Below are 18629 nucleotides of genomic sequence, written 5' to 3'. Positions count from 1 at the left end.
TCTTATAGTGAGATCCAGATATACACAGAATTGCTGGAAAGTTAGCTCAACACAGACATCGTCAATTAATGAATGTTTTTACAATAAGACTAACATCAAATCCTGGTTACCACTGGCAACCAAAGTCTATAGTCTATTGCACAAAGTAAGCTGAGGGACCATATCAAAATATCTTATGTCTTTTTCCAAATACCAAACCACAATAGTAGGATAATTGTTTCAAACCAGAAACTGTTCCCCTGACACAATGTCTGAAGAATGTATTTGTTTCAAAATTATTATTTTAAAAAATACATAAAAGATTTTGAGATGTCCCCTTGAAGCAGAAAATAGAAATTGTACACTCCCAGCTAACACAGAGTGTCCTACAGGAAACGCCACATGAAGTATGTACAAACGCATCATCGTGTTCTAAACAGCGCTCCCACCAACAAGTGTCCTTATATTAATTACCATCTGTCACAAACAAAACAAACCTGGCTATCTCTAATGTTTCAACGATCGCACATTAGAAGAACTTCGAATAGAAAAAGACAAAGATTGAAAGAAAGTGAAAGCTATGAGAGAATTAGAAAGGATGGTAGGCTTCCTGTTCAAGCAGCTAGCCATGTTAAGAGCACCATAGAGTCAACAGAAGCACATACAAGTATAACATAACAATATAACAAAAGGGTAGAGATGTCACTAAAGACTGACTCACATAAATATTGACAGTTTAACTAAAATAAAATATTGGCACATCTGAGAAGTGAAGGATGATATATTATGCAAATGACATGACCATGAAAAATGATGGAGATACTGTTGGAAAATAGGAACTTGACCAGTTGACCTCTGCTGGTATGAATATTCATTATGACCTCTGCTGGTATGAATATTCATTATGACCTCTGCTGGTATGAATATTCATTATGACCTCTTCAGGTATGAATATTCATTATGACCTCTGCTGGTATGAATACTAGTATTCATTATGACCTCTTCAGGTATGAATACTCATTATGACCTCTGCTGGTATGAAAACTAGTATTCATTATGACCTCTACTGGTATGAATATTCATTATGACACATGCTGGTATAAATAATCTGTATGACCTCTGCTAGTATGAATAATTATGACCGCACTTGAATGAATATTCATTATGACATGTTGGGATACATATTCGTTATTTCTTATATATGCTGGTAAGAATATTGTCAACCCTTCTGTTGGTGTAAGTATTCATTATGACTCATAAGAATGAAATTCTATAACCGATGCTGGTATGAACAGTCATTCATTATCTTGGATCAGGACAAGTTTGAATGACAATCAGGTAACGTATTTCTAATCTATGTGTATAAACATAAAATGTAAATTTCACAAAGTATCAAAACCAAGTCATAAGGCCTCCTGAAGTATTTTACACAAGTCCTGTCCTTAAACATGCCTTAAACTATCAGCATACATCAGCTGCAGCATTTAGAAGCAGTAACCATGGTAACCAGGTTTTCCAACAGCGCTCCTTCATTGGTGTATATCAACACTGATTATGTTTTTGTCGAAAACACAAAATAAATACTACAAGCTGGTTTTGACTTGTAGTTTGTTAATTTCACTATCTAAAACAACAACCAAATAGCAACCTTACAACAAACTAGCAAAATCATGACTTCTTGGCAAAATGGGTTCCAAACTAATAAATTAAAATATTTGAAAAATCTCACCAGAATCTTGTCCAAGTGGTACGCTTCATTAATTTTGAATGATGTAAGTTTGAGATCCGTTCACAATGTTAAATGAGAGGTTTGAAGTTAATTGACCGATGATGTAGTATGCTTGCAGATATATATATGGCACATGAATTGGTCAAAGAGGCTAAATTGTACAATCAATAGGGTGGTTGCAAAATGTGGACAAAGACGAAGAATCTACAGTGATGCCATCAAGTTGCCGACACCCAACCCTTGCGTATAATGCTAACAACCTCAGTGGCAAGACACGTAATGAACAATACATTGTCAACTATAACGGACCTCTGTAAAGTAGCAGTAACTCTCAACAACAGTTCCCCTGGATTAACACCTCCAAGCTCTAACGTGAATGACTTACAGATCATAGCCAATGCCATGACGTCATCACTCTGGCACATCAGAACCTTCCAGGACTGAACACAGATGGCTGCTCACAATCAGTTCAGCTTATTGCAAATTTGAGCCAACGGATCCTCTGTGACGCAGGTTAATGTAACACTCAGTGGCTCAGGTGAGTATCCTTGTTTCGTTTCGGAGGCGGGGGAGGAGGACGAGGTTTCTTGCAAGCTTGTAGCGCTTTCTGCTGCTCCTGCTGCTGGGGCGAGAGTCCTTCCAGAAACTCAGGTGGTGGTGGAGGAAGCTCATTAATGTCCATAATACCTTCACAGTTTTCGTAGATAGGATCAGCCACTGCTGGGCTTTCTCCCCCAGATTGTTGTTGTTGTTGTTGTTGCTGCTGCTGCTGCTGCTGCTGTTTCTGTTGCTGCAGTCTCAGCTGCCTGGCTTGGTCTGATGATAACCTTGTGTGCTCGCTGCGTTTTGGTGGCGGAGGAGGATTTGCTTTTTTACTGTCTGGTTTCTGGGCCACCGGGGGTCCGAGGGGTTTCATAACATTGCCCCCCGCTGATGCTGATCGTCTATGGTTAGCCCCCGCGATGCTTTGATTGGGCATAGAAACACATTCAGCAGTGTGGTTGCCGTGTGCCATGTTGTGTCCGAACTGAGGCGGATGAATGTGTGACCTCTTGGATAATTCTGACACATATGATTCACTGTCGTGATCTTCGTGCATACCACCATTTGTTGTGACACGGTTCTTTTGCAATACTGTCTGTTGTTGTTTTGGTCCTTGCTTCACAGATTGACTCAAAGGGGTACCTGTAGAAGGGTGCTTGATGTGCGAGATTCTCTGAGAAATTGTATGTGTTGGTAGAGTTTGTAGAAGTGGCATAGGTGGTGGCATAGGGATGCCAGCTCCCTTGTCCATAGCACTGGGGGAGTCTGCCTTAGGCATCATCCCATTGGGTGGAGGAGGGGACAAAACTGTGGGCGAATTCCGGGGTGACTTTGTTCCAAGGTTTTGGTTTCCAACCGGCGACAATGGAGGTGGTTTTGGCTTTGGTGCTGTTGTTGGAGGGCCTCCAGGGGGGGTACCCGGTGACATAGGCGACCGAGTTGGGGGTCCAGCCGACCCATTCATCTGGCGCTCAACACGAGATAGCTGGGGACTAAATGGTCCTGTAAACTTCTGCATCCCAGTCATAGGTGGTGGAGGTGGCGACATGGCCGTATTTGGAGGTCGTGGTACCTGCCCAGGTGACATGGCTGAATTTGGAGGTCGTGGTACCTGTCCAGGCGACATCGCCGAGTTTGGAGGTCGTGGTACCTGGCCAGGCGACATCGCCGAGTTTGGAGGTCTCGGTACCTGGCCAGGTGACATGGCTGTATTGGGAGGCCTTTGTGCTTGGGTGGGTGACATTGGATGTTGTTTTTGCGGGTGTATGACCTGGTTGGTTTTGACTGGAGGTGGAGGAGGAGGACCCCGTCCTTGGGGTGGTGGCGGTGGAGGCACCCTGCCATTCTGGGGTGGAGTTGATCCTGGTCGTTTTATTCCGGTTGGCACTGGTGAAGCTGGAGCAGGTATTGTTGGTGCCGGCGGCATAATGGGTGGTTGAGGTACTGACCCTTGGTTCTGCATTGGTGGAGGGGGAGGTGGCATAGATCCATGACCCTTCTGGTGGCCGGGTGGAGGCGGTGGAACAGACCCTTGACCCCTCTGCATCTGAGGAGGAGGGGGAGGAGGAGACTTGACTGGGTTCGGCTGTGGCATTGTGTTGCTGGGCACTGGATGAGGAGAATGTACTGCTGCCGATGGTGGTGGTGGTGGTGGAGGCATTGCCTTCTCCTGTGGAGGAGGCATAGGTGCTTGTTGCATCACCGCTGCCTTTGGCTGTTGGTAGGTTGGCTGTTGGTAGGTTGGCTGTTGATAGGTTGGCTGTTGGTAGGTAGGCTCTGGAGTCTGCCTCTGGAGCGGAGGAGACAGAGGAGACATTGGTCCCGAACTGCGCGTGCTCGACATCCGTTGCTCCTTTATTGATTCCGTTTTGCTGCTACGATCACTTTCTGAATGCAGCCTCAGTTTATCACTGGACGTTGAAGAAGATGAGGATCTCCTCTTCTCCAAGTAGGACTTTCTGTCATCGGAGAATGCACTATCACCTGACTGAACACTGCATGTATCCATGGAAATCTGAAACATTTCCGACAACTGCCGCGTCGTCTCCGTCGTCACTGGCAGCTTTGGCCGTAGTTTCCCCCGCGTACCTCCTTGGCTATGCTTACCCTCTCCACTGGATGCAGAATCCTCACTGGAATCTGTTGAAGCACTTGTTATTGAATCTCGGTGCCTTAAGTGAACCATTTCTTCACACGAATCTGCGTTTATGATACAATGTGTATTACTGAACGACACCCTCTTCACAGGTGTCTTGGGCTGGGGAGAAGGATCCCCTCCGCTTAAACCACCCACTGAACCCTTCCTCTGTGGCATAGGGATCACGTCGATCCCAATCACTTCATTCGGGTTATCACAGTCAGGGCCGCTGTTCCGGACTAGAGATGTGTTTTTCACTGTGACGATACTGTGGCGGGAGCTTGGCTCGGGCACAGACATACGACTGTCTTGAAGATTGCCCACATTGTTGAGACACAGCTGGTCTGGGATATTCGTCGATGTTCTCTGGCTGCTGGACAGACTGACGTCACGCAGGTCCCACATGGAGATCTCGTGCTGAGCACGCTCGTAGTTGTGCAGTAGTTGTTTCCCCAACTGAGAAGAAAAAACAACTCTTAGCTGTGTCTGTCATTGCTGACATGTTAATCGCTATCATCATCACTTCTGACTCATTTACAATATGGAAAACTTCCTGATGAATTAATACGAGCAAAATGAATACAGCTTCCTGGTAACTATTTTCAGAGTTCAAATCAGTTTCAGAATTAATACATTGTCTATTTGTTTATTACCATAATGCTTACAATAAAAAGTATGAACCATGAAAAATATTTTTAAAAATTAAAAAAAAAATTAAATTTTTTTTCTCCAAAATCTGCAACTTTCAACAGGCTCACTATTGTTGATGTTTTTAATACATATTCATATTCAACCATTTATGCAATTGCCTCCTGGACCTGGTTTCACAAAGCGATCGTAGCGGTAAGATGATCATAACTCCCATACTTTAACATAGGCTTACAATAGTCGCATTGCTAAGATCGCTTTGTGGAACAGGTCCCAGACTGATATAGTAAAACTATGATTACTATTATTTTTCTTTCTTTTTTTAAATTTTAATCAAATCTGGTTAATATTTACATGTATTGAAGCTGAAACTCAGCCAATCAGTTGTCAGGTCATATAATTGACAAAATTAAAATATATATCTGATAACATGCCAACAGTAAATCAGACAGGTATTATATTTTTATATGCCACCATCGGGCATATTTTCATCAAATTAAGAAATAGTATTAGTCATCTCACTATAGAAAACTGATATTCGATGAATGCTGAAGTCAACTCACCATCCTATTAGCTGAAATGTCCCTGTCTGGGAAGGTGAGCTACAAATGACATGCTCCCGAAAAAATTCAACCCCCAAGCTGTATTCATGTCGCTCGACTTTGGCATTTTTTTCCAAGGAAACAACTTAGATTTTCAAAATCAGTTTAAACAAAATGTGCTTTGATTCATAACAAAAGATGGGGAAACTAATCAGATGTGAATACAACTACACTGAAAGGTTTGATTGAGCCACAAGGGTGCTATACACTTCCTGATGTCAGAATTTTGAAATAATACTCATAATGCAAAGTCTGTTCAGTTAATTAGCATAATCCCAGTATTTGTCGGAGCTACTACTACTGCTTCCCCCGCCCACCACCACACCCTCCCCGCCCCATCACCCATTCCTCCCTTCCTCACAGCTTTCTCTGGTTTCTCCCCTTAGCTAACCTGACATCAAAGATATCCCTGGTTTCTCACCTTAGCTAACCTGACACCAATAATATCCCTGGTTTCTCACCATAGCTAACCTGACACCAATAATATCCCTGGTTTCTCCCATCAGCTAACCTGACCCCAATAATATCCCTGGTTTCTCCCATCAGCTAACCTGACCCCAATAATATCCCTGGTTCCTCCGTTAGCTAACCTGACACCAATAATCTCCTTGGTTTTTCACCTTAGCTAACCTGACACCAATAATATCCCTGGTTCCTCCCCTTGGCTAACCTGACACCAATAATATCCCTGGTTCCTCCGTTAGCTAACCTGACACCAATAGTCTCCTTGGTTTCTCACCTTAGCTAACCTGACACCAGTAATATCCCTGGTTTCTCACTTAGCTAACCTGACACCAATAATATCCCTGGTTTTTCACCTTAGCTAACCTGACACCAATAATATCCTTGGTTTCTCACCTTAGCTAACCTGACACCAATAATATCCCTGGTTTCTCACTTAGCTAACCTGACCCCAATAATATCCCTGGTTTCTCACTTAGCTAACCTGACAACAATAATATCCTTGGTTTCTCCCCTATGCTAATCTGACCCCAATAATATCTGACCTGACTCCCCTAACCTCCCCAGTTCCTCAACTTAGCTAACCTGACCCCCATGATCTCCCTGGTTCCACCCCTGAGCTAATCTGACACCAATAATATCCCTGGTTCCTCCGTTAGCTAACCTGACACCAGTAATATCCCTGGTTCCTCACTTTAGCTTACCTGACTCCCCTAACCTCCCCAGTTCCTCAACTTAGCTAACCTGACTCCCATGATCCCCCTGGTTTCTCACCTTGGCTAGCCTGACCCCCATAATCCACTGGTCCATGGTTGTCTTGCTCTCAGCACACAGGTAACGAATGTACTTGGAATTCTTTCTCTGGATTTGTGGGTGCTGAAAAGGTTGACAACATTATCGAATCAGATGATCAAGTTTATTCCAGAAACAGAAGAGTGTCGCTTGAATTGTTTATAAATTATTATTTTGATTTTTGAAATAAATTTCCTGTAACTGTTTAAGGACTAAATATACAGTAATCAAAACATGAAAGTCACATGTCATATTTCAGTTTACATTAACTGTCAACAAGGAAGCTTTAAGTCCAGAATATACGCCAGATTGTCTCCTCAATATCCTGTCTGAAACTGGGCAGCTAGCTAATAGTCAGCTTCATCTACCGTAGATTATGAAATAAGAGTTCTCCCAGAAGGGTGATTTTATATGACTCTCTAGTGAGTGAGTGAGTTGGGTTTAACGCCCCTTTTAACAGTATTCCAGTTATATCGCGGCGTGTCAGCTTAATGTGGGAGGAAAGCCCAAAGTGATGCAGGTCTCAGACGTTTACCACTTCGGTGAAACCCACGAGCACGGGTATGGTGCTGACAAACCTAGAAACATAATCGGGGCGAACCGGGATTCGAACCCACAATCATAGGTTTCTGGCGTGCCCAAGGGACGCAACTCTACACAGCGAATCGCGGCGCCTTAGACAACTGGGCCTATGACTCTCTATGTTAGGTGACTTCAATTACTCACAGATAGAAGCATCAGTTTTGTTTGTTTGTTTGTTTGGTGTTAAATGCCACACTCAGCAATATTCCAGCTACATGACGGCAGTCAGTAAATAATCAAGTCTGGACCAGACAATCCAGTGACTGATGTTATGAGCATCCATCCACGCAATTGGGATATGATGACATGCATCAACCAAGTCAGTGAGTCTGGCCACCCAATCCCATTAGTCGCCCCTTACGGCAAGCATGGGTTGCTGAAGACCTATCCTACCCCGTATCTCCATGGGTTCAGTCACTAACAGTACACTCACAAAGTCCTAATATGATATGGCAGCCATTATGAGCAACCATTCCCCAATGTGCTCTTGTGACAAGCATTGGATACTGACGACCTTGTGACAAGCATTGGATACTGACGACCTTGTGACAAGCATGGGATACTGACGACCTTGTGACAAGCATGGGATACTGACGACCTTGTGACAAGCATGGGATACTGACGACCTTGTGACAAGCATGGGATACTGACGACCGTGTGACAAGCATGGGATACTGACGACCGTGTGACAAGCATGGGATACGGACAACCTTGTGACAAGCATGGGATACTGACAACCTTGTGACAAGCATGGGATACTGACGACCTTGTGACAAGCATGGGATACTGACGACCTTGTGACAAGCATGGGATACTGACGACCGTGTGACAAGCATGGGATACTGACAACCGTGTGACAAGCATGGGATACTGACGACCTTGTGACAAGCATGGGATACTGACGACCTTGTGACAAGCATGGGATACTGACGACCTTGTGACAAGCATGGGATACTGACGACCTTGTGACAAGCATGGGATACTGACAACCGTGTGACAAGCATGGGATACTGACGACCTTGTGACAAGCATGGGATACTGACGACCTTGTGACAAGCATGGGATACTGACGACCTTGTGACAAGCATGGGATACTGACGACCTTGTGACAAGCATGGGATACTGACAACCTTGTGACAAGCATGGGATACTGACGACCTTGTGACAAGCATGGGATACTGACGACCTTGTGACAAGCATGGGATACTGACGACCGTGTGACAAGCATCGGATACTGACGACCTTGTGACAAGCATGGGATACTGACAACCTTGTGACAAGCATGGGATACGGACGACCTTGTGACAAGCATCGGATACTGACGACCTTGTGACTGGTCACTGAGACTATCTATGTACCTTGAGAGCGAAGCAGTAGTCTGTGGGAGCGTGATACTTCTTCTTCCATCCCAGCCCATGGTAGGGCTCCACAAAGTCAAACTGTACCAAACACGCCAGGTCCTTCGGGGACTGAAATAATCATCAACATCATCAACATCATCATCATTGTCAACATCATCATGATCCAATAATAATAGTAACAGGGGATGGCAATTAGCACTACCCTGCTAGCCACCTCATCATCATCATCATCATCATCCAATAATAATAATCAGGGACGGCAATTAGCACTACCCTGCTAGCCACCTCATCATCATCTACATCATCATCATCATCCAATAATAATAATTAGGGACGGCAATTAGCACTACCCTGCTAGCCACCTCATCATCATCATCACTATCCAATAATAAAAATTGGGGACGGCAATTAGCACTACCCTGCTAGCCACATCATCATCATCATCATCATCATCATCATCATCATCCAATGATAATTATCAGGGACGGCAATTAGCACTAGCCTGCTAGCCCAGACCAGACTTGTTAATATTACAGGTAACTGAGGTTCTAGTACAATTTCAAACATTTTTGGAGGTATTGCTATATATCACTGTTTGGTATAGTCGATGAATGGTTAACTTCCTTCTTTGACGAAGAAGGAGAAGAAGGAGAAGGAGAAGAAGTGATAGAACTGAAATACTGTTCAAAACTCTTCACCAATCCCACACTCATCATTGACTCGTCATTGCACGAGACATAGATGTATGAAGTGTCATACACTGATTACAACATGATTATCTCACCTTGCTGACCTTGCCCTTGGGGTTATAGTAAAGTCCCGAGGCTCGTAAAACAAAGAAGTATTTCTTCCATGCCTTCTTTCCGTCAGATTTGAGATAAAGTGCACCTTCAACTTCTGGCACCTTCACTCCCGATGACGAGAAGAACTCCTGCAACAACAACAATAATAATAATAATAATAATAATGATAATATAGATAATGATAAGAAACAGAAGGGGCATGAGTTAACAACAGCAATATCTGAGCTACTTCAACTTGTCTCATTATTAACAAATTCTTCAAGTCTGCGACAAAACTTTACATGAACATGTCATCAAAATTAGGATTATCTCCCCTTCACTGCAAGCCAGTCTCAAAGGCATTCCTTTGACCTACATTGCCGACCTATCAGATCATGATGCCATCTTGATTATAGGATTTGTTTATTGCATCGATAACTATATCCATCATGTGATACCAAGAGTTATACCATACCTGTATCAAACGTTCTTGCTGACTTGGGCCCAGGGAAACACCTCTCTCTGAGGAGGTTCCAATCAAAAGATATTTCTGGAAAACACAATTGAGTTTCAACATAATTTTTTTATTCATCATTGGATCCATGGGTAACATAACATCAATAACAACCTGATTTCATCTGTTTATGGACAGATATTTTATTTGTAGAATGATATTCCAATGATCAAAATCAGGCTAATATTTTATGTTACATGTGCTTAGAGTGACTATGATTAAATGTTGTTGTTTTTAAATCAATGTCTCAAACAATTTTAAAAAGAACACTCTGACATGGAGAAATGATTCTGTGATTCAAAAATTCAATGATTCACATATAATATCCCTTGGGGATTCCGGAGACGAATACAAGTCCCAAGGTGAGGTGAGGTGAGGTTCAATGGCGTTTAACATCGCGTCCAAGATTTTTGCACTTATATAGCGACATGCATGTATGTGTGTGTTTGTAAGGCTGCTTGTACTAGTCTGGACTGATGCCGATTTATAGTGCTAGCTCACTGAGTACTCTTAACTAGCTAAGAAAATCCTTAGCTAAGATCTGTAATTGCTCTGAGAGTAACTTGCAGCCAAGGGTTACACTTAGGAGAGTAGATGTAATAGCTCTAAGAGTAACTGTGAACTTTGGTGAGATGAAATGAGGTTTAACGCTGCGTCCACGATTATTGCACGTATTTGGAAACGCATGTGTGTGTGTGGCTGCTTTTACTAGTCCGCACTGATGCAGATTTTATAGTGCCTGCCAACTAAGATACCATGCCGCAGTTTAAAATGAATACCCCACTCAGACACAGTATACTGACTCTGAGCCGACCAGTCCTTGTTTTAGCCCCTTATGCCGAGCGCCAGACAGGGTAACAACAAATACCATCTTTTAACGTCTTTTGGTATGACGCGGTCGGGGATCGAACCCCAGACCTTCCGCTCTCCGGGCGGATGCTCTACCACTAGACCACGGAGGCGGTCTACAAGTCCCAAGCATCCCATGCTTGTCGTAAGAGGCGACTGATGGGATCCTGCGGTCAAGCTTCCTGACTTGGTTGATGTATGTCATCGTATCTTGAGTGCGAGGATTGATGATGCTCTTGATGTCAATCACTGGATCATCTAGACCAGACTATTGACTATTTACAAACCACCATCATATAGCTGGATTATTGCAAAATGTGGTGTTAGACAAACAAACAAACAAACAAACAAACAAACAAAAGAAGGATAGGGGCATTGTGGCTAAGTCGTTAAAGTGCCACAATTCAAACAAATATAACATTTGAATGACATTCCCATCAACTAGGTGTATGTAAATATACAATTAGTTTCCCCATGATGCTCAAAGTGTTTTCGGCTAAACTACTGTCATAACAACCAAAGATACTTACTTCTGGGTGTTTAAAAAGATCAAATTTTTCCGATCTTTCTTCAAATAAAACTTTGTTTTTAGAGTCTCGGGTCCACATGACCATGTTTTCCACCAGCGAGTCATGATCCTCTAGGATTCGTTCTGAAATGGACAAATAATATCTCAGCATTACGAGTGAAGCTTCACACAGACACAAGTAATCTTTAGGAAAGCATCATCCAAGCTCAGAGGACTTCCAATCAGAAAAGATCTGTGTTTGAAGACATTAGAGCCATCAACACATTTTAAAGTCCTTCTTAAAGTTAATAAAAGAAAGATAAAAAGAATTTGAAGTATTGTAGTTTGATTCTTCTGGAACAAACAAAGCATGCAAGTTTTTACTTCACTGATCAGTGTTGACCTCTATATTGATTACAGAATTCCTCATGCAATAGAACCAGAATGAAAAGCCAATAACATTTTTCTGCCCAAAATTTCAGTGGGAGATTTTGACCTAGGTCAACTCCAAAATGTCACTTCGACATCTGCGAATGGGATCAGAAATTAAATTGCTGGCGAGTTCTTTTTTGCCTCTGAAGATCAATATTCTTTGTCAGTCATCCTTGCCCCTTTGGACATCCTCACAGAACAACAGGGGGACACTGCATGAGATGAAACAGGACTATTGTATTTGAGTGATGATACAAGGCAATGATCCGATTACGGACACACTGATATTTTTTGCGGACTCTGAGTACAATGATGAGTTGATGGGACAGGTGCTTGTCAGATTGACTAACTGTATAGGTTTCTTAACAGCCACATTGCCATCAATACGGATGTGAGGTTGCTAGAATATATACTACTCATAAGAGTGAGTGAGTATGGTTTTACGAGGACAAAGAACAACGATGTTATTGACATGGTCTAATGAGCGCCTGAAGAATGTGTCTAGGTGCAGGTAGAAGTGAGTGAGTGAGTACCGTATATCGCTGTGTATAAGGCGACCCCACGTATAAGACGACCCCCCTGTACACGCCTTAAAAATCAACCCATAATCCTATACTCCGTGTATAAGGCGACCTGGAATGAAACACATGACAAGTCTGACTGATATACCGGTAGAAGATTTAACGTGCTCTTGCCGACTGTAGCGTATTTCGCACACGGACATCACAAATTAGTTAGTTAGTTACTTTGGAGATTTAATGTGCGCTTTCCGACTGATGCGTATTTCGCACACATCACAAGTGCGCACACAAACCTTATATATGCAATAAAAATATGTTTATCTTGCGTTGTTTTTTTTCTACAATGATAGGTCGCGTGTGTAACTCCGGCACACGTCGCCATTTTGTGTTTACACGGTACGACACCAAATTGGTGCCCGTAAAATAAAATTCATTTATGGTTTTACGCCGCTTTTAGCAATATTCAAGCAATATCATGGCGGGGGACACCAGAAACGGGCTTCACACATTGTACCCATGTCGGGAATTGAACCAGGGTCTTTGGAGTGACGAGCGAAAGCTTTAACCACTAGGCTACCCGTCCTCCCCACTACTCATAAGAAGTTAAATAACATCTGATTCTTTTACATTAATATAGTTAATCCGTCATGGCATAACAGATTAACAATACTAATGTGAAAGAATTGGGCATTCTTACTTTCTTTTATGAGTACAGTAGTACAGAATGTAACTGATGTAGCTATTTCAGCACCCTGAAACAAATATATCCAATACAGCCCATGCAAGTCTATAATAGTTCGCAAGTCTAGAATACAGCAGTTTACTGAAAATGAATGAGGGCTCTTTTTCTGGTTGTGATCTTAAATCAAACATTGCCGGAAAAACTAATGTTTGGCTTAACGTTCGACAAAGAAAATCCTATTTTAGACATAAGGTGTGATTATTGATTTAATACGGATGTAAAATATCTGGTTAGAAAAGAAACTACTTGGTGGCAAGCCTCATGATATTTGTAACTTTTATCATCCCATCTTGGTATATTCAATCCAGAAAACATTCATGACACAAAGATGACCCATGACAACAGATTTAAAATTCTAAAGTGTCCTAAAGTATAACTAGTAATACTGTTTATTGTCCTTTATCAATTCATCCAACAAACAAGCAGAGTAATAATATTAAAATAAAGAAAGCGATGCCGTTTCTTCCTGATACAAGTTTGTTGTTCAATGAATTCAAGCATCTCAATGAATTCCGCAGCTCTGAACATTGTTCTAAACGGGAGGAAATCTTGAATTGCCACGTGGCTGGCATGTCACTTACGGGAGTGATTGAAGTTTGTGAGTCACATTTCAATTTCCTGAGAGACAGATTGCTCCAAGCGTGACAATTAGCTGCCTTGACTATCCAACAAGGGAGGTAATTAGCCAGATACACGCTGTCCGATTTGTCACAACCAATGTTTGAGGAGTTTTGTTTAAAGTGTCATTTGGACAAGCAGAATAGTTCTGAATCACATTCCCAGATGAGGCATTTCGGGGATTTCATTTGTAAAATGAACAAAGATTTTGAAAATTGGGGGTAAAAAACACACAAAATCTATGCAGTCTCCTAGAATTCTTTTTTGTTATGAAGTGACCAGAAATCATGGCTTTGTTTCTCACAGAAAACTTTGCTCCTTAACTCGTAACGTCTATCTTTCAGTCTTAAAGTATATCACTATATATGAATATAATTAGACCTCAAAGTCTATTACTTAAAGTGCATGCCTTAAAGTACATTATATATAACTTGCAGCATATTACTTAAAGTATATGCCTCTTCATAAACATCATTTAAAGTATGTCACTTAAAGTACAATACTATCACTAAAAGTATTTCAATTCAAGTACATCCCTTAAAGTATAAAACTTAAAGTATAAAACTTAAAATATATCCCCTATGGCAGCCCTAGTTTGGTGTTTCTGACTTAATGTAAATATGTTTCAAACATTTTATTTTCTTAAAAATGGAAGAAATAATCTGATTTAATTCATTATTTATATAGTAATTTTTCTTAAAACAATGAAAGAATAAAACCGAATTAATTTTATTCTTTATAATTTTATCCATAATTCAATGGCAGTTTGTGTTCAGTATTTACCCATAAGAAGGTCCGGCATGTGTTCGATTACAGTGAGGTTTGTGTTCAACTTCATGTGGTTCTTGTCTGCCAAGACGCTGGCCACTTGACCAACAGCCATCTTCTCATCCACTAGTATACTCTTACTGCTTCCATCCTTTGCAAACGCTCGGACAAATAACTGAAATATAAGGAAATATTTAAAAACATCTCAATACATGTATGTTTTGTGTGAGGGAAGCAAGGATGGATCCAGATCTACATAGTGAGTGAGTGAGTGAGTGAGTGAGTGAGTGAGTGAGTGAGTGAGTGAGTGAGTGAGAGAGAGAGTGAGTGAGTGAGTGAGTGAGTGAGTGAGTGAGTGAGTGAGTGAGTGAGAGAGTGAGAGTGAGTGAGTGAGTGAGTGAGTGAGTTTGGTTTTATGCAAAATTCCAGCATTATCACGACGGAAACACCAGAAATGGGCTTCAGATATTGTACCCACGTGAGGAATAGAACCCGGGTCTTCAGCAAATGCTTTAACCACTAGGCTACCCAGCCACCCCTGGTTTTAAAAAGGGAGGGTGGGGGACTGGATGAGTTTAGATCCTACTCCAGGAGTGTCACATTGATCTGCAGCAATGATGTCTGGCTGGCCACAGACCATTAGTGTCAGTGATCTCCACTGAAACACCAACTAGTGTTCAACCAACAAAGGGAGATAACTTTGGAAGGAATACATCCACCAACCCACACATAAAATGTCGCCTCATCAGTAAACATGAAGCACATCTCAGTCATGATTATATTCAATCATTATGTAGCCTCCATAATGAAATCAACAAAGAATAACAGCAACATAGGATGGATCCCCACTCCCTTACATTGTTTGTTACAGCTGATCCAATGAGAATCGGTTGATCACAATGTCTGTCAATACTTGCATTATCTTCAAGGCCATTCAGAGTCATACTCTCGTCAAGCTGACATTGAATTAAAATTAAATTAGATTAAAAATTTGTATAGCGCATTTTCCAATTAACAACTGCACAAATGCGCTTAGACCATGAATGATCTTGTCAAAGACTCTCTTGAAGAAACAGATCTTTTTAAAGTTTCTCATTTTTCGGATTCTCGAATTTCTTGTAGCAGATAGTTCCACAGCAATGGGTCAGCATGTTGAAATGACCTATCGCTATCTGTTTTGGTACATGTCTTTTAGGGCTGGGACGAGTCCAAATTTACTACCTGGGTACCCACCACCCCATTCCCCGACCTACACGGGTACCCACTCTGAGGAGATGTCTCAAAATGTCCAATTGGCAACATTTTTAGCATAGCCCTGGCAAAACTTATTTAGATTCATGTATTAAACAGTCTGGTCATTCATACACTGAGGTTGAATTAAGTTTTATCTTTATTCAACCATAGGAAAAATCAGAAGGAATGGGTGCATAGTCAGAAAGAAATGCGAACATTAATGACTTGTAGTGTAGCCATAGAGTTCCAGATAATTTTTGTCGTTAAACTATATATCATGTGATTTACCATGGGTCCGGGTAGTCCTGTGGGTACCCGGGTCCTACTCAGTACCCACCCGACCCGGGTACCCGATTTACCCGTCCCAGCCCTAGTGAGTTTGGCACCACTAGCAGATGTTGATCTTTTGATCAGACAGGATAATTATACCATTTATAACATGCCGCAGGAGGCCTTTGCCAATTAGCCCATCAAATCAAGGAAGCTTATTATATAATCTTGTCAACTGCTGGTACCAATCTCATTAAAATCAGACCTTAGTTCTCGCTACAGCTAAACAAAGGTCTGAAGACATCCCATTAGGGGTCACGTCAGAATGACCTTTATTCCGACTAATCAGAGCTTCGCTTACCAGATCATGAACGTGACAGTCGGAATGTGATTTCTAATCATACAACCTCGAAAACTTGAACACAGCGTATTCCGAACGATAGCTACGGGTTTAACAACTGAATCCATACAATTTAGACCATCTATTAGCCATTCCAGAATGTTCTTTTGTTCAAGTTTCAAATTTGTAATCAAGAATTTGTCAAAATATGTTTCGAAGCACAGTAGCGAATTTGAAATTGGTGCCGTAAAGCATGAGAAAGCTGCCTTCTGATTGGTCATTCCATTGGTCGGTCAAAGTTTGCACAATTTCGGTCTGATGTGACCCGTAATGGGATGTCTTCAGATCTTTGTTTAGCTGTAGCGAGAACTAAGATCTAATTTTAATGAAATTGCTGCTGGTACATTATCGTTGTAAGGTAAACATGTACTTCATTCAAGAAGATCCTGCATATTGATTCTATCTGCATGTTGCGTGCTTCATAGGCTATTCAGGAACAAATATGCAAGATGACTTCAGTTGTCAATTCCCAATATCCATCCGACCCCCATTCCACTTCTCCTCACGTACTACCAACCATTTATCACAGTGCTAGACAGGTCCTGCCTTTCAAAAGACAAAGTGTGGGGACAAGTGGAAGAGAGATAACAGATAAACAGTCTGCAAAACGGGGTAACCGAACCAGGTTTTCCACAACACTCATAATTGTCCTTTAATATCTTAAATAATATTATCTCATCACCTACTCACTCACTCACTCACTCACTCACTCACTCATTCACCCACTCACCCACCCACTCACTCACTCACTCACTCACTCACCCACCCACCCACTCTCACTCACTCACTCACTCACTCACTCACTCACTCTGGTCACACTTTCCTGACATAAACACTTGATGAACGTCTATTCATGTCAACAATTAAATTCAAACTCACCTTTCGTATTTTGGCTTCTTTTATTTTTTCGAGGGCTATTCTAATTTTCTCTGCTTTTAATCGGGCTCTTTGTTCTTCCTGAAACATCAAAAAGTTTTATTGTTACAAGAATATACATCAAATTGACAACAAGGTTCATGAATCCCTGCACACCAAATACCCCGCAGTACATCCACTATCAACATAAATCTCAGTCCACGCAGATATAAGGTCCATTTTCCCAAATCTATCTAAACATTAAATTACCCCCCATTTGTTTTGTCTGTTGTTTAAGAGCACAGTGATATTCCCCGCTATATGACAGTGGCCTGTAAATAATGAAGTCTTGACCAGACAACCTGGTAATTGCATACGTATGAAATTAACAATCTGGATGTTCATACCATTGGGGAAGATACAACTTATTAACAGAATGTAATACCTTAATCTATAACAAGATGTTTATTTAGTCATATATTTGTTTGTTGTTTGTTTAAGGGCACAGCAATATTCCATCTATAATACAAACGCCTGTTAATAGAGCCTGGACCAGACAAACCAGTGACTGATATCATGAGCAATGTCCCAGACCATCAGGGTTTGATGACATGCAATCAACTAAGGTCTCTTGCACAAAGTAATCCTTTTTTTCAGCACGAGTTACGATAGTCGTAGTTACGATCCCTCAGTGCAATCGGGCCCAGGGTCATGTTCTAAAACGTGATCTATGTTGGTATGTGAGTTATGTTTGTCTCAGCACTCAGATCACGTTGTGAAGTCAGCCCCGTTCCACAAAGCGATCTTAGCACTAAGACGATCGCAACTCCCATACCTAAACACAGCCTTGTCAGTTGTAGTATTAACATTGTTTCGTGGAATGGTACCCTGGGGCCCTTTCCGCAAAGGGATCTTAGTGCTAAGACGATCGCAACTCCCATACCTTAACATAGCCTTATCAGTCGTAGTGCTAAGATTGTTTTGTGGAATGGTACTCTAGGTCCTTTTCCACAAAGGGATCTTAGTGCTAAGATGATCGCAACTCCCATACCTTAACATAGCCTTATCAGTCGTAGTGCTAAGATTGTTTTGTGGAATGGTACTCTAGGTCCTTTTCCACAAAGCGATCTTAGCGCTAAGACGATCGCAACTCCCATACCTTAACGTAGCCTTATCAGTCGTAGTACTAACACTGTTTTGTGGAACAGGGCCCTAGTTACTAAGAACCCTGTAAGTCCTACCACCATTAACCTGCCCGTCAATCTTCCACCAGCACTGTTTGAAACCGATCACAACTAGTCC

The 18629-nt window shown here is 41.7% G+C and overlaps 1 protein-coding gene across 8 annotated transcripts in view; it reads right to left on the bottom strand.

The window, feature by feature from the left end:
* Window positions 1-562: 562 nt before the first annotated feature.
* LOC139464942 (ras-associated and pleckstrin homology domains-containing protein 1-like) overlaps window positions 563-18629 on the bottom strand; it is a 218761-nt gene continuing 200694 nt past the window's right edge. For all 8 annotated transcript variants that reach the window (XM_071246562.1, XM_071246560.1, XM_071246563.1 and 5 more), the window contains 8 exons: window positions 17352-17429; window positions 14585-14744; window positions 11511-11632; window positions 10093-10167; window positions 9620-9766; window positions 8833-8943; window positions 6875-6976; window positions 563-4844 (listed from right to left, as the gene is read on the bottom strand). In XM_071246562.1, coding sequence (XP_071102663.1) covers window positions 2235-4844; window positions 6875-6976; window positions 8833-8943; window positions 9620-9766; window positions 10093-10167; window positions 11511-11632; window positions 14585-14744; window positions 17352-17429 — 3405 coding nt within the window. In that variant the 3' untranslated portion in view covers window positions 563-2234. The remainder of the gene's footprint in view (window positions 4845-6874; window positions 6977-8832; window positions 8944-9619; window positions 9767-10092; window positions 10168-11510; window positions 11633-14584; window positions 14745-17351; window positions 17430-18629) is intronic.

Source organism: Haliotis cracherodii, unplaced genomic scaffold, assembly GCF_022045235.1.
Source record: "Haliotis cracherodii isolate W230 unplaced genomic scaffold, xgHalCrac1.p SCAF_17, whole genome shotgun sequence".
Taxonomy (NCBI): domain Eukaryota; kingdom Metazoa; phylum Mollusca; class Gastropoda; order Lepetellida; family Haliotidae; genus Haliotis; species Haliotis cracherodii.
The sequence above is the reverse complement of the archived record's forward strand: the minus strand, read 5'-3'. Positions and strand labels throughout refer to the sequence as shown.